General features: G+C 35.5%; 1 protein-coding gene across 1 annotated transcript in view; it reads right to left on the bottom strand.

Annotated features, from left to right (window-relative positions):
* Window positions 1–17,009, bottom strand: part of RTTN (rotatin) — a 91,617-nt gene that overhangs the window by 40,115 nt on the left and 34,493 nt on the right. The window contains exons 21-31 of the mRNA XM_069778880.1: window positions 15,945–16,062; window positions 15,567–15,663; window positions 14,694–14,762; window positions 14,176–14,364; window positions 12,206–12,445; window positions 9,104–9,248; window positions 7,234–7,388; window positions 5,818–6,037; window positions 3,915–4,043; window positions 1,500–1,607; window positions 737–895 (exon numbers count right to left, since the gene is read on the bottom strand). Coding sequence (XP_069634981.1) covers window positions 737–895; window positions 1,500–1,607; window positions 3,915–4,043; window positions 5,818–6,037; window positions 7,234–7,388; window positions 9,104–9,248; window positions 12,206–12,445; window positions 14,176–14,364; window positions 14,694–14,762; window positions 15,567–15,663; window positions 15,945–16,062 — 1,629 coding nt within the window. The remainder of the gene's footprint in view (window positions 1–736; window positions 896–1,499; window positions 1,608–3,914; window positions 4,044–5,817; window positions 6,038–7,233; window positions 7,389–9,103; window positions 9,249–12,205; window positions 12,446–14,175; window positions 14,365–14,693; window positions 14,763–15,566; window positions 15,664–15,944; window positions 16,063–17,009) is intronic.

The raw sequence follows: 17,009 nt of genomic DNA, 5'->3' as shown, positions 1-17,009 counted from the left end.
AATGATTTAGAAGTTAACTAAAACAATGAAGCATACATTCTCAAAAGCATTTTGCACAAATAAATTCAAAATATTACTTTGGAATATGTAATTAGTTGAGCAACAGAGCTGGGAAGAAACTAACCCACTATTTGTCACAGTTGCTCTTTCTTAGTCATTGGAAATCAAGAAAAACCTTACTACTAGAGTTGATAGAAAGTTGGAAAAAAAAAAAAAAGGCATACACAGTTTAAATATAGTATTATAAATGTTCTATGTGCTGTTCTACCCAAGTACAAACTTTCAGTTCTCACAAATAAAACTCAGTGCCTAGGCAAATTAGATTACTTCATGTCTGCAATGAAGAGGTACTTACTACACATCAGGTGATGAGTACGCACCAAAGTGTTCATAAGTGGAACAAAACAGCCATTAAAATCTGGGCTAATTTGTTACACTTTAGCAACCTATTCATCTGCCTGAGTAAGCCTTAGGAGTTTTTGTGCATTCACTTGTCTTGTTTAGATTTCTGCTTTTACACTAGTCACCTGTATTTGTTGCCTCTTGAGTAATTCTAAATAAGGAACTAAACATTTATTTTAATTAGGTAGTATTTAACTCACAAAGCAGTAGGTGTTGTGCAGCATCACAGAATAGATACATAAAATAAAAAATAAATAATAATAATAAAAATCTTTCCTCCTTAATGAAAAAAAACTTGACAATCTAAGACAGCAGACGGGCACAAGAAACATACCTCCCTGCGTACCATGCTACATTCAGACTGGTCCAGAAGAATGTTTATCACTGTTCCCCACAGCCCTCCTGAAATATTCTGGCAACTTTCTGCTAAAGCAATACATCCTCTTTCAAGAGATGAAAGCGCTGATCCTATTCCAAGTGCTGTAAATCTGACCTAGTATGTACAAGCACAACACAAAGTGATATTGCTTACAGTAATTAGCAACACATTTTTTAAATTATTAAGTTGTATCAACTGAATCTGGAGCTTATGGGAATAATTTAAAAAGTAACAACCTCTTTTCCTATATTTCTCTGGCTTTACAATCACAACTATGCGTATTAAAAATGACAGAATTAATAAAATAGATTTTTGAATACTTAAAAATATTAAGATAGTCTTCAATATCCTTCATATTTTACCACATAAAATAGTTCTATTTAGCAAACAAAATTTAACAGATTTGCATCAAATACATTTGCTCTAAATTTGTAATTCATGTAAACATTTCTGCTTGGCAGCTAAGTAACAGCAATGTCAACGAAAGGTGCTTATGAATCATGATCATCAGTGACTAATGAAAGCATAGAAGACAGAAGATGTAGGGAAGAATTTCTCAGATTACATTTATATAGAAACATTCTCCTTAACTTTATTGTTACTGTTATTTAGGATATAGTCAGTAGCATTTTAAATAATGCAAAACAAAATGAAACAAAAATTTTGCAAATACTTAAGGGTAAAAATAAGATATCAACTTAACATTGCGTTAACTAACCTCAGGGTCTCTGTCCACCCATAAAGGAATCAGCCACGCCAGACCTAGCTGAGAAGCAGCTTGTTCTTCACTGTTATCGTATGGCAAAGACCAAAGAGATATCCAGTCCTGATTAGGAAACAGAAAATATATTAATAAATTATTTTACAACTCTTTCAATGCCATGCCAGTCTACCAACAGCCTAAGCTACCACTGACATACTAGAACACTTTAAATGCACACAACACTGATATTCCAGGAAAAAATTTTGATTCTGTCTCTATAAACATGTATTTAACCTCCTGACTTCACCTACTGAGTAAAATTAAATTTGTGTTGTCTTCTTCATAGAACTGGGACAGCAGTGTTAAAGAGAGATTAAATACTTTACTTGAAATACTGGGACAATTATTTCTATTCAAAATTTACTCCTTACATTTTTTATTTTTGCTTATTGTTAACATTAACTGTCTTTCTCTCTTATATTATACATGTGCAGAAAACTACCAAATAAGAACATGCAATTACTTCTTTGATCGTAATTAATTCTTTTTTCTTCATGCACCTGCCACGTGATTAAATAAAGTCAGGCACAATACCACATACTACTTAGCTGCAGATTTCACGAAATCATACTTGACTTTGCAAATTAATTTCTTTAGTTCAGGTCAGAAAAAACCCCATACCTGCGAAGTGCTCTGCTTAACCATGGCAGTGCACAAACAATGCATTAAGTTCATAATGAATCATGATACCTAAAATTTTATGTATGTGTTTTCTGACCATCTCAGTCTTGTATATTTTTAAACAATAGATGACTGATGTTTTATTTGGAGCAGCGTCTCTTGGATCTTCGCAATACACACAATATTAATTACAAAACCCACAGTATTTTACAATCTTTGAATTTGGAGAGGGAGGGCGTTAATGTACAAAATTAAATACAAAACAGGTCAGCAAAGCAAGACTAATGAAATTATACCATAGCAAGCAAATAAAACATTGCAGCAATTCTAGTATACCCTAAGTATATGCTCCATTTCTTGTGTACTCCTACAAACTCCTACATCAGTATGAGCTAAAGGATCTTATATGTGACTTAACAGGGTGGTTCTAATAATGAAGAACCATACCGGTTCATAATACTGCTACTGAGCAAAAAAATAACTTGCTTTAACTAGTTTTTATTTCAAGTCGTTAGACTGTGCGTTTTAAAGTTAGCATTAATTTATTTATTTTTCTAAATCATAGTTATTCAGTGCACCTCTTGTATAACACTGCTTGCACAGAGGAATAAGGCTAATTTTGTATTTCTCTTTCTGGAAGATTTGATGCTAAATAACATGATAGTAAACAACAGCCAAGATTTAAAATTTCTTTGAGATTATATGTTATTACTACAATCTAGACAGTAACACTGTTGTATACACAGATTATGATTTATAGCCACAAAAAATGCCACCGATCACTATGCTACTATACGTATTGTTCTACAAGACTGATATTAAAACAAGTCCACTCCCTCATCCATGCATTTATGATCTAATTCTTTGGAGGCTGCAGTCTTCCTGCAGTGTACTTAATATTGCGTCCCTCTGCAATTTTAATAAACTTTGTCAGCACTTAATATCTTGAAGGAGGAGTACAGAACTGAAGAAATCTGGAATTCAGAGAAGCAGGTATACTGCTTTTTCTAGTTGCATATGCCCTTGATCATATTGAAAGGTTTTGACTTGTGGCTGTCACAGATATTAACAACAGTGGATATTAATTCTCCAAAATGATTACACTAAACTGTTGAATTTGCTTTAACTGCTTCAGGATGAAGGCCATTTTTTATAAACTTTCAAAAATTTAGCTCTAAAAATACACACATGGACACAAAGCACATACATAAATTTTGCTAGTAAGTAGTGATAGCTCCGTTTATAAGTGAGACAATAATTCTTTCATGTACGTATATATTTTCATGTCTACATATAAAAACACACACGTGAAAGAATACACATATGTATGTGTAAACAGATTAGAAAGCCTCTTATCTACACAAGGCTGAAGAAATAATGCTGTTATAAATCCTTAAAATTATTCCTCCTACATAAAACCTTGATTTCTCATTTTTTATAGACAGAAAATTATACCTTATTCTGATAGAAGACCTTTCTAAATCCACAGTATTAGTTGCAGAATTATTTCAGTAAGTTTAGAACTGAATCTTCAACTTTCTTGTATACTATACTCTATTCTATTAATTTATCTAATATTACATACCAAATGAGATTACCTGATTTTTTTTTTCATTTTTACTATCTGTTGCAATATAAGACATCTTCCACCACCACATTTGAAAATCCATCATTTAATTTTAGCAGTTAAAATACATCCATGCGTAGCCCTCACAAATGACAAGATAAGGACAACTGTAATGCACTTACTGTATCCTTGGCTTGAGCCATCATTTCATGAGATAAGTGAAGCAAGCAAAGAACTGTGCTTTTTGTAACACCTTTTCCCATGAAAGACATAGCGTTTCCTCCCCATTCAACATAAAACGATGAGATGACCTAAGAGTGGGGGTACAAGTTCATGGTAGCTTTACTGTAAGTAATACACAGGTAGAGTACAAACTGTCCTATGCACTACTAAATCATAATTTAAACTCATGAAAAGATGGCAGATCTTTAGCTGAAATTTAAGAATTTATTTATTTATAAGTCATTCAGTCACACAATGGTTTCCTATATAGTTAAACCTCTCAAGTTCAATGGTTTTTATTTGCTTCTTCAAATGAAGAATGGAGTGGAGCTTAATAATAAGCACAATATTGAACAGAAACCTAAAAGTTTGTTTTTGATGCAAACAGTCCATTTATTGTACCCAGTTTTTTATGCTATGTTTGGAATTAAAAATATAATTTCTTTTCAAAATTCTGTGTTCAAGAAAAAGGGTAATTTACATGTTTTATTGTGATTTGAATTGGAATGAATATATCAGCTTTCTATATCAAATTCTAATGAACAGAAATAAAGGTCACTGGATCATAACATAAAATAAACGGTCTCTAACCAAATATCTAACCATACATGTTACAATAAAAAGCATGCTGCTTTCAACAGAACATGCCCAAGAATATTTTTTTAAAAATTATAATCTTAAGACTTACACTTCTGGATGTATTTTTCTCCCCAAAGCATGGCAATTTATACCTCTCCATTTTTGCTGCTGTTCTTTCTTTCAGTGTCCCACTCCACAAGAATTCCTTTCAAACCCACTTTCTTCCCTCCCCTCAAAAAGAAACCTACATTTACTTTCATATTTAGGCAAGTAAAACTGCATAATTCTTCTGCACATAGAGCTTATGTATTACCAGTTGATTTCATTCCATAACATTTATTAAGATTTTGTCTACTAATAATCTTTCTTTCACATGGCACGATCTATCACCTTGGTACCATTTTTAGTCTAGATTTCAAACTGCAGAACTCATCTAATCAAATAGCTCTAAAATATTTATTTCTACTCAAGAAATCTTGGCAGGTTAAGACTTCCCCCTAAAAGACTATCTTTTTTTCATCACAAACAGATTATCACCTGTATACAAACTTTCCTGACACTTATCTGGTTGCTATTCACATCATTCAGAATCACAAATGAATCAAAACTACTTTAAGACTTTTCCAAGCCTCTACCAATGCAACAAATAGATTTTAGTATTTGAAACTACAAAGAAAACTTCTAAATACACCTACCTTACTGAATACTCATAAAACAATCAGAAAGCCAGATCTATGCTTTTCCTACAGTTTTAAGGAGACTGGAGTTCTCAAAAGATGAAATTTTAGGAGCAAAAACTAATTGCCTGTCACATTCATGGACTTACCAAACAAATAAGAACACTGAAAACAAGAATGAAATTTTGGCTTCCCAAAAACTGCAGCATCTTGAATTACCTCTTTTCTGCCTTCTTAGTGTTAATAACCCACCTAATGAGTTACTGCTCCCCCAGACTCCCTTTCACACATGGATTTTGCCTGTGGGAGATCTTGGATTTTTCCTCTCAAGTTTCAGTTATTAAAAAACCCAAACACATCTAATTTTCATCTTGCTTAAACTATAGTCACTTTATATTACCTCTTAAATAGGGGATGAAAGCACACACAATATAACCTATCATCATAAGTACAGATACACATCACTCAATCTAGCCTCCATATTTTTGGTATTTACTTAGCAGAAAAGAGCATCTTTCCTACACCTATTCCTAGTAATGATATTCACTAGAAGTACATCCTAAAAATTATAGTGTCGTTACACGGTTCTTTATCATAAGCTACTTACCTCAAGAAGACCTGTTAAATATTTTTTACAAATTGTGACAGATTCAGCTGCAACAGAGTAGGTACTCCAGTCCGGAAGTGCGGTAACATGAACCATTCCTTGTAATGTTCTCTCCAGTGAAGGAAGTCCGTAAAAATGTGGTGCATCCGTTAGCCTTAAGCATTGTAGCAGCTTCAGAGCCAGCTCAGCTCTGAAAGAGCCAGCAAGTTCCAAGGCCTCTCTGGTTTAATTGTAAAAAGCAAAAAAAATCAACTGTCAACATGAAGCTATTATAATGAATCATTTTACAAGAGGCCAACGCCTCATTCTTCTTACTGTTAAGTCTATGAGTCTCAGCATCTCAATTAGTTACTATTGCCTTATGCGCAAATTAACATGGAATTAAATTTGACATTTCTAGCTTCACCCAGGTTCTGAAAGCATAATATTGCATCTGCTTATAACAGGGCTGCTTAACCAAAATAGGGCAAATTAGATGTAACTCTAATTATTAAGGAGCATGTTAAATAAAGACCAAGAGTTTGAAGATGATGGATAACATAACAAGAAGAGTTGCAAAGCTTATGTTTGTTGTGGTTCAAGAGACAAGTTTAAAAATATTTCCCACAAAATACTATCAATCTAGAATTCAGGTAGATAGAAAATACAGGAGTGTGAGATATAACTAGCAGGGATTTCTGTATTCCTCCCTTTTCCTGCTGGCAAAATTTTTAGAAAATTAATAACTGTGTGGGAAGAATGATGAAGGTAACATTTTGAAAGTATCTTTACAAACTGTTATGTTGTGGCACTTAATTAAAACAAATATTATCTTAAGCTGCAATTTTAGTATCTCTTAGAATACACTTGGACAGAAAGATTTAGTGTGAGAAGATGTTGTATTACAAATTCAGAGGAAAAAAAATAACAGAAATTAATTTCTGTGTTTGCTTGACTGACAGAAAAAAGTTGGAACTTCATGCTGGAAGTAACTGTCCTAAATAACCACTAATGTGCACTGATATACTGTATTAGGCCAAAAAGGAGTTCCATGAAAATAAATATTTGTTGATTTCTCAAATACTTCAATTTTTTACTCTGCTATAAACAAATGCTACAAAATCAACCGAGTTATCATTTGCTTGTGCAAATTTCCAGCATTGAAAAAAAAATAGCCCATCTTCTTTCTGCAGTTTAATTATCATTTGCTGAAAAAGTGACTAGTACATGCTCTTCCAAGTTCCCCAGTTAATTTCCTAATTTTACTGTGAAAAAGGCCTATCTAATGTTGATCTTCACTTCGAGTATATTCCATTTTTACAGTTTAAAATGATTGAGTCATGATGTAATTCTATCCAAATTCTGACAGAGATACAGCAGCAGTAGATATTATAATCCCCCATCAGAATTACACTGGCAGGTCCATTTACACTGTACCTGTCAGTCACTGACATGGAACAAAATAACAATGTGTTAAAAAGACGAATGAGTTCTTTATCCAGTTGCTGCCTGACAGCAGTCTGTATTTCATCTATTTCATCCTGCACTTGGGATTCTGGTCGCACCAGCAGGCCCAAAAGGGATTTTGGCTTCTAAAAGAAAAGAATAGAAATACAGTCACATAATGCATTGTTTAAATCTTATTTTAATACCCACACTAAAGCCATTTTTCTGTTGAGAGCTTGCAAATCACGCACACTATAAATCACAAATTCCATGATTATTTTACTAAGAATTATTTCTGTAAAAAGCATAGTAAGAAATTCCTATAATTACCAATTACTTGAATCTTGAATCTACTAAATGCCATAAAAGAATCTACTGTTAAGGCCTTTAAAATTTCCTCACATTAAGCCATGACAAAGTGTATTTTGAAGCATGAAAGAAAAGTCATATACAGCAATAAATTGCAATAAAAAAAACCAGATCACAAAAACCAGAAAACACGTAGTAAAAATATTAGTTCAAGTTGTATCTTGTATGTCTCAGTTGCTTGAAAAACTTGAAATCATTTGATAGAACGATTTTATATTAATATATTGAACAGGCCATACTTACAAAATTTTATAGGATTCCCAGTTATCCATATAAATTGAAGTACCTGAGTTCTGTAAGTAACTGAAATGAAGTCTACTAGCATTTTTTTTTCTGAAATGGTTAGATTGTATTTTAAAATCGGAAAATGGAAGTGCATGTAGACTGTACTTAACATATGATATCCTTTGTAAGACCATGAATGATCTTGCACTTGGGCAGTATGCCCTTGCTTTGTGAAGAACAGTATTTTGCAAACTTCTAAAACTGCAGCCATCACTTTTATCCTTGGCATTTAACTATTGTTTTTATACACTAAGATTGAATTATTATATTTTGACAAATATAAAAGTTGTTTTATACTGCTTTATGATGTTCATTTCCCATTTATTTTTATACTTTCCAATTTTACACATCTTAAATGAGCAGTATGGGATAGAACAGATCTCAAATAGAAAGCACAGGATTCTAGAAAACTGAAAAAAAATTACATTCTTTCAATACTATACATGCATTTTAACTACAGCAACTGAGCTGTACACTCATATAATACCTTCCTCATGCTTATAAAAATATTTTACTTAGATATATTATAACCATTTAAAATGAAAACTTAAGCAACAGACACACTGAAACAAAAACTTCTGTCCTAACTTTCAGGTTTTGTTCTTAATGCAAGACAGATAACATTCATTTATATCTCTCTGCCAAACAGAAGGTTCCAAAACACCTGTGTGAACTTCAACCTTTAAGTTACATAGATAATACATACATAGTTATGTAGCTGAGCATACTTTATACAGCTGTATATGTACGCACACACATATGTATGTATAGTTACATAGTTAACCATATCATATATTAGTTATATGTACATATAGAGCTCTGCACAGAGCTATGCATAGCTAACTATAGTTATATGGCTCTATACAACCGTATTACCATAGTTAACTACACCAGAGCAAGACACACACAGGTAGATGTTGTTTCCTTCTGGCAAACGTAATACCTGAGTTTAGAGAAACAATTCATATACCAAGTAAAAGAGAGAAGGAAGTTTATTCTTGCTTGAAGTTAACTTCCCCAAACACTAGAACTGTAGCAGTGACCACAAAGTAGCAGACATTAATACCACAAGATCTGCTATTTCTTGCTTTTGTTAATAGAAGTCATTTTGCTTGAGGAATGAACTCACCAGAAAAAAACCAGCCAACCAGTTCACAGTTATATAATTTCTTACAGTCTACAGCTAACTTCTCAGGTATATTCTTACATTTTTAAGCAATGATTTCAAAATCCACTTTAGATGGTCTGACTCCAAACTTGATCTCTGGTCTCTAAGCAATTTGTTTAAAAATCTTAAGACATCTACTAAGAGCTTCTCATCCTCCACAGAAGCTGGAAGCACTTGCAGAAACCTGCAATACAAACAAAAATATTTACTTTCATACTTGTAGCACATTAAAGGAGAGTTTAAGATCTTGGCCTAACAGGACTGAAGTCACCTGCAAATGTGGAATTTATATAGAGTAAATACGTATATTACATATATTTACATATAGCAAATACGGAATTATATTTATGATATTATACATATCATATATATTAAATATTTTTAAATACTTTTACATAAAAATCATTATACTTAAATACTATTGTACATTTATTGTGTATTATAATATAAAATTGCTATATATATTAAAAAGTGTATTTACATGTAGTAAGCATGAAATTGCATATAATAAAAGGTAGAAAAATCTGAACAGGCTCACAGACAGGAAAGAAAAAAGGTAATTACTAGCAATTCATAATAATTGCAAAGCCTACCTATGGATTTTAAATATCCTTATTTTAAATACAGTATTCTTACTTTTTGCTGGGTTTGTGTATGTAAATTACAGAATCACATAATCATTGAGGTTGGAAGGGACCTCTGGAGGTCATCTGGTCCAACCACCCTGTTCATGCAGGGACACCTGGAGCTGGTTGCTCAGGACCATGTCCCAGCAGCTTTTGAGTATCTCCAAGGATGGAGACGCCACAACCTCTCTGGGCAACCTGTGCCAGTGCTCAGTCACCCCTACAGTAAAAAAGCGTTTTCTGATGTTCAGAGGGAACCTCCTGTGTTTCAGTGTCTGCCCATTGCCTCTGGTCCTGTCACTGGGCACCACTGGAAAGAGCCTGGCTTCATCTTCCTTATACCCTCCCTTCAGGTACTTGTACACATTGGCAAGATCCCCTCTCTGAGCCCTCTCTTCTACGGACTAACCAGTCCCAGCTCCCTCGGCCTTTCTTCATAGGAAAGATGCTCCAGTCTTTTCATTGTTTTTGTGGTGCTTTGCTGGACTCTCTAGTATGTCCATGTCTCATACTGGGAAGTCCAGAACTGGACCCAGCACTCCAGATGTGGCCCCACCAGTGCTTAGTAGAGGGGAAGGATCACCTCCCTAGACCTGCTGGCAACAGTCCTCCTAATGCAGTGCAGGATACCATTAGCCTTCTTTGCTGCAAAAGCACATTGCTGGCCCATGTTCAGCTTGGTGTCCACCAGGATCCCCAGGTCCTTTTCTGAAAAGCTACTTTCCAGCTTGCTGAACCTCAGCATGGGGTTGTTCCTACCCAGGTGCAGGACTTTGCACCTCCCCTTGTTGAACTTCATGAGTTTTCTGTTAGCCCACTTCTCCAGCCTTTTGAGGTCCCTCTGGATGGCAGCACAACCCTGGCATATCAGCCACTCCTCCCAGTTTTGTAACATAAGCAAAATTCCTGAGGGTTCATTCTGCCTCATCATCCCAATCATTAATGAAGATGAACAGAATTGGATCCAGTATTGATCCCTGGGGCACATTGCTAGTTACTGCCTTCTAACTGGACTTCATACCACTGATCGTCATCCTCTGGACCTGGCCATTCAGCCAGTTTACCATCCATCTCACTGTCTGCTCATCCAGCCCATACCTCATGAGCTTCTCTACAATGATCTTATGGGAGACAGTGTCAAAAAGCCTTCCTGAAGTCAAAGTAGACAATATCCACTGCTCTATGCTCATTTACCAAGCCAGTCACTTTATTGTAGAAGAGTATCAGCAGGCTGGTCAAACACAACTTCTCCTTGGTGAATCCATACAGACTACTCCTGAATGACCTTCTTGTTGTTCGTGTGCCTGAAAATGGTTTCCAGGATTAGCTACTCTGTCACCTTCCCAGGGACTGAGGTGAGGCTGACTGGCCTATAGTTCCCTGGGTCCTCCTTCCTGCCCCTCTTGAAGATAGGAGTGATATTTGCTTTCCTCCCATTCTCAGGCACCTCTCCCAATCACCTTGATTGATCAAAGTGGACAGGAAATTACATTAGTCAAGATACACTTGTGGGTGCATCCCATCAGGGCCCATGGATTTATGTATGTCCAGTTTGCTTACATGTTCCCTAACTGATCCTCTTCTACCAATGGTAGGTCTTTCTTGCTCCAGACTTTCGCCCTGGTGTCTGGGACCTGGGATTCCTGAAGGCTGGTCTTGCTAGTAAAGTCTGAGGTGAAGCAGGCATGCAGGACCTCAGCCTTTTCCATGTCCTGTGTCACTGGGGTCCCTGTCCCATTCATCAGTGAGCCCACATTTTCCATAGCCTTCCCTTTGTCACCTATGTACTTATAGAAGCCCTTCTTGTTGCCATCCTCACCAGTTTCATTTCCAGGTGGGATTTTGGCTTTCTTAACTGCGTCTCTGCACGCTTGGGCAGTGTCTATATTCCTCCCAAGTTACTTGTTCCTATTTCCACCCTCTGTAGGCTTCCTTTTCGTGTATGAGTTTTGCCAGGAGCTCCTTGTTCACCCATGCAGGCCTCCTAGTATGGACCACTCTTGAGCTCGGAGGCGGCAATCATTGAATATTAACCAGCTTTCTTGGGCCTCTCTTCCCTGCAGGGCCTGATTCTATGAGACAATAACAACGAGATCTTTGAAGAGGCCAAAGTCTCCTCTCCTGAAATCCAGCATTGTGATCTTGCTTTGTGCCCTCATCCCTCTTCTCAGGATCCTGAACTCCACCACCTCACCGTCACTGCAGCAAAGCTGCTATAGACCTTCACAATTCTAACGAGCCCTTGCTTGTTTGTGAGTATGAGGTCCAGCAGAGCACTTCTTGTTGGCTCCTCTGTCACCTGGATGAGGAATTTGTCACTGATGGTCTCCAGGAATCTGCTGGATTTCTTATGCCCTGCTGCATTGTCCTTCCAGCAGACACAGGGAACAACACATATATATCAAGATCAGAGGTGCATAGACAATCAATTCCATAAATTTAAAATACGAAAATTAGTAAATTTACAATTTAAGCATCATAATCTTTAATGGATTCCTGTAGTCAATACACTTACCTGTTTATTGCTTTTTGCCAAACAATGCTCTTCAAAGTGGTTCCACAAGACCCAGAACTGCATTTCAATGCAAGCGTGTCATTGAGAATGTAAAAACTAAGCCTAGTGAGAGCAGCCCTAACATCCCTGTGGGATACTGCCTGAATGATTGAATTAAGACAATCCTGCAGTCCATAGTTTGTGTGAGTTATTTTGAGTATAAGAATGTCTTCTGAGGACAGTTTTAGTGAGTCTAAAAATCTGAAAAGGCATAAGAGAAAAATGATTAACAGCCAGTATCTTTACAAACTATTTCAGTGAGTGTTGACTCCTTCACTTCCCAGTTCAAATGACAAGTCAAAACACAAACTGCGTTAAAATTTTTTGTTAACCAATGATCCTCCCCTCCACCTCCAAAAAACCCAAAACCCAACAATAACAAACACCACCACCTGTGAGAGACTGGAGTTAATGTCTCAAACATTGCGGTGGGGCAAGTTCTGCATAACACCGAACTCTGCCTAGCAATGAACCACAGGTGAAAAGAAGCCCATCAGCAACAGGAGGGGGAGGCTGTGCTGGTGGGTGCACAGCTCCCTGTTCTGAGGTGCTGTTCTAATGTGCTGAACAGGGCAGCTCACCACAGATGGAGAAAGATCATGTCTGCAGGGAAGGGGAAGCTACTCCCCAAACGACCCCCCAGCCCCCAGCCCAAAGACTACCTAATTAGCCTAATGAGTTCGAGTGCCCGCCCAAAGGAGGGGCAGGGATGATAAAAGGACACAAACTGAAGCCCCATGGGCACAAGCCCACCAGAACTGGAGCTCTTGGCTGGCCTTACTGTCTTCCCTCAGCTGACTCCCAGATAAGCCAGGCCTGTAGTATATGTTTGGTGATGCATGGTTAGCACGTTACACCGTTTACTGACATAGTTTCATGCCAATTTTTGTTCTGAGAATACCAATTTCGGTGGTGAGCGTGCCAGTTCTTGTTGTGAGCGAATAAAAGTTGAGTTTTGTGAGTTAAAGGATCCTTGGCATAGTTCAGCTTCAATCCTGACCTGGGAATCAGCAAACTTGAGTCATCATCCTGAGAAATTGGGACGTGACACCACCACATTTAAATGCCAAGCTGTTTGGATTCTTTGGAAAAATGGCACCTCTCAAAGTTACTTGAAAGGTGCTATTCACACTGTTTGTAATGAACTTTTCTTCCATGCTATTGTAAATGTTGGTCACTTGGACTATACTATTTTCTTTTTAAGACATTGCTTTGTTTTTTGCCTGAGGGAACTTAAAATTAAAATGATTTCTCAAATCAATAACTGCAGTTTCCAATGGCTCAGAACCACACTACTTACTAATAAAACTTGTAGGACCCCTTAAGGCGCACAAAGCAAAAACTAAAAAATTACCAACATGGACAGAGATGTAGATACAAGCATTTCAGTCCTACTAAATCAAGAATCTAAGACATTAAGTTCTGTACACAAAATAGTCTCAAAGAGAGAAATTATGCTTACTCAAGAGCTAACCAAAGGATGTAAAGGGAATTTTCTTCATTATCTACCATAATTCTTAGTATTACCATTAAAAAAGAATTATTTCAAATTTAAATCCCCAAGAGAAAAATTAAATCATGCAACTATAAAGGGGAAAAAAGGCAGCTCCCTAATAAAAAAAAAAAAAAAAAGACTACAGAGAAAAACAGCCACAGAGCCCTTAAAATTGTTTGAAATTAGCCTGATCACCAATAAAAGTTGGATCAAGCTCTAGACTTCATGTATAAATGCAATTTAGGTAAAACATTAGCTGTGACAATATATCTACAGCCTCTTGGGATGTGATCCTTTAAGTTTAAAATAAAAGGACAGCATTCTCAAACCAGTAACAACTTGAGCTGCTGTTTGAACTTGAAAACCTATTTAAACTTATGGAACACAAATTTAATTGAAATATATTGGGATTTAAAATCAAGATAAAATGGCTCACGTTTCTGCTTCCTTCTCGTAATTTATCAGTTGCAATAAGTTTTCAATCCCATTGTACCATGACAGATTCCAAGCCATCTTAAGCATATCCGACACAGGTTTCATAGTCAAACACTCAGAAGACAATGGCACCACAACAGTATTAGGGCTAACTACATGATGAGCAGTGATCCTGACTGGGAGATGATACCTAAAAAAAAAAAAAAAAAAAAAAAGTTTTTAAAAGTTGTGGTTTGTTTTGGTTTGGGGTTTTTTGTTTTTTGTTTTTGGGGTTTTTTTTAATTAAATGCTCTACTAGAGCAATATTTTAAATTTGCAAATAAAGTTTTTGAAAATCTTTTTCAGAGAACAAGACTTTGAAAAAAACCTCCATGCTTAACATGCAGACAACTTTGGATTTTACATCAAAGGTTTCCCTCCATTCTCCCACCTCCATACTTCAGGAAGGACAGCAAATGGAAAGCAGCAAAGTTAACTGTTAAAAAAACCAAACCAAACCAAAAAACTACCCACACATACCTTCTAACAACAGCAACAGGTAAACTGAAGGCAGGTAGGCCAGTATCATTACTGGTTATGCCATCAGCCCTGCAAAAGATTAAGTTATAGCTCTTACTGTCTATTTTAAGCTTAGATTTTCTACTAATGAGACACTTATTTTTTTATTATTCAGATATAGCTGTATTTTTTCCTCCAGATAGCTCTTTAGTAACCCATTGATGAATAACTTGTATGAATAAACAGTGTTTCTTCATGATTATGGAATATTAAGATAATTCTTAATCACACACATACAGAATACTTGTTGAAGATATACTGCACATAAAAATGAAATTAAAGATAACATACCAAAGCATATGCTTGTTTCCTTTTTTATATTAGAGAAAAAATACGCATTATAGTTCTTTTCAGTATATTTCATGTATGTGAATTCTAAAAGCATATTTTTTCTGAAGTATATGCAAATTTCAAATAATAAAATATCATAAGCTAAGGTCTGATGGTTTAAGGAAAATTGCTACACTTAAAAGCCAAAGTCAATAGGAGAATTCTAATTAAGTTTAAAAAAGCTTGCCTACAGCTAGCTATTTGATTTGTGTAGTTCCCATTTATGGGAAAGATGGATTACAGACCAATCAGGGTTTTTTGAAAATTAAAGTAAACTTAAAATTAACACTGAGGTACAAAGTATTTAAAGTGCAAAAATATGCCATGTAGACTGATACAGCATGCAACCCAAGTACTGAAACAATTTGTTTGGCCTACAAATATGCAATTTTGGATATATAAAAGTTTGGGCCATAATTTGTTTGGATATATATAAAAACTTATTTTCATTAAATCCTTAAATTTTGACTAGAGAATATGCCATATAAAATTGTTTTTTCATACCATGTTTCTGTCCTTGCTACTTCATCAAACAACAGAAGACAAAGCAATACTGTAGTTTCAGTTAAAACAGCATGATCATTTTGGAATATCAGGGAAACTGAATAAAATAAAGATATTAAATAATGTGTTAGGAAAACATTGACATTTAATAATACATAGAAGGACACTCATTAAAAACAACTGATTTCCACAGTCATTTTGCCAACATCTTCAACAGATGGCACAACATGGGTAACACCAGCACACAATGATTTATCTTTAAATATTAGAGACTCTGAAGTGATCCAAGGTTCTTAAGAAGGCTTTTGCTTAAATGTCTAACCATATTTTACACATTTTCTTTCCCCACATGTATTACAGTCAAAATAGAATCTTTACCTCTGAATAGCAAAAGCAGTAAAGATGACTGCTGTGCTAGGGACAGACGAACAACTGGGTCAGCATACACAAGTTTGCGTAAGAGTGTTAGACATGGTAACACTATGGATTCCATAAGCTGCAGGAAGAGAGAAAAAAATTAAATACAGATAACAATGAGGATCATCTATTACGAGATGCTTAATTCAAACTGGCATGCTACAAAGCAATCCATCCCGTCATTTATAGTGGAGAAACCTAGAACTTTCTTAGACAAGCACATTTCATCCAGAAGATAAGTGCATTTTGATTAGAAAATATTTATACACTTCTTGTTTTATTTTATTAGTAATTGATGATCATTTTATTGGTCTCTGGCATCATAACACAATTATAACATTTGCTTTCAAAAATATCTATTTTTAAGAAGCATATGTCAGCTGAAGGTTTTCCAAAAAAACCCAAATATTTACAACCATATAAATTTTGGGGGTTTTTCTGGTGTGGTTTTTTTTTTTTTTTTTTTTAAATGCAAATAGCTTATTGTGTCACATTCATTGTCTGGGTCCCAACCTTTCAGATCAGGAAACCTAAAGGGAAAGGAGTTTGCTAAAAGTTAAAGTATCAGTGAATGGCCAAAAATATGACCAAAGTCACTGCTCCTAAGAATGAGAAGACAGTATGTCTTTCACAGTATCATTACGTGGCTTGTCTGAGGTTCTGCCTTAAAATTTTTTGTAAACTGCATCACCAAATACAGTTTAGTTTAATATCGAATAAACAAAAGCCCTGCTTATTTAGTATGGAAAGTCTTTTGCACAGCTATATATAAAGACTTATTTAAATGGTGTTTTTTCTGTCTACTACTTTATCCTTTTCTTGGTAGCCACTTTTCTAAGAACATGTAAGGGGTTTTTTGTTTGGTTTTTTTGTTTGTTTTTCTTTTCTATTGATTTTAGGATTTTTGGGAAGTAGTCTGAACTGTCAAAGCTTGAGGGAGCTAAGGATGGGACCTCTACTGCTTGTGCTCAAGAGACAGGAGTAAGACTGCTTAGTTATTTTTCAGAGGAAACTTTTTACGGTTAT

Source organism: Haliaeetus albicilla, chromosome 3 (assembly GCF_947461875.1).
Source record: "Haliaeetus albicilla chromosome 3, bHalAlb1.1, whole genome shotgun sequence".
Taxonomy (NCBI): domain Eukaryota; kingdom Metazoa; phylum Chordata; class Aves; order Accipitriformes; family Accipitridae; genus Haliaeetus; species Haliaeetus albicilla.
Note: the sequence above shows the minus strand (reverse complement) of the source record. Positions and strands in the feature narration are given on the sequence as shown.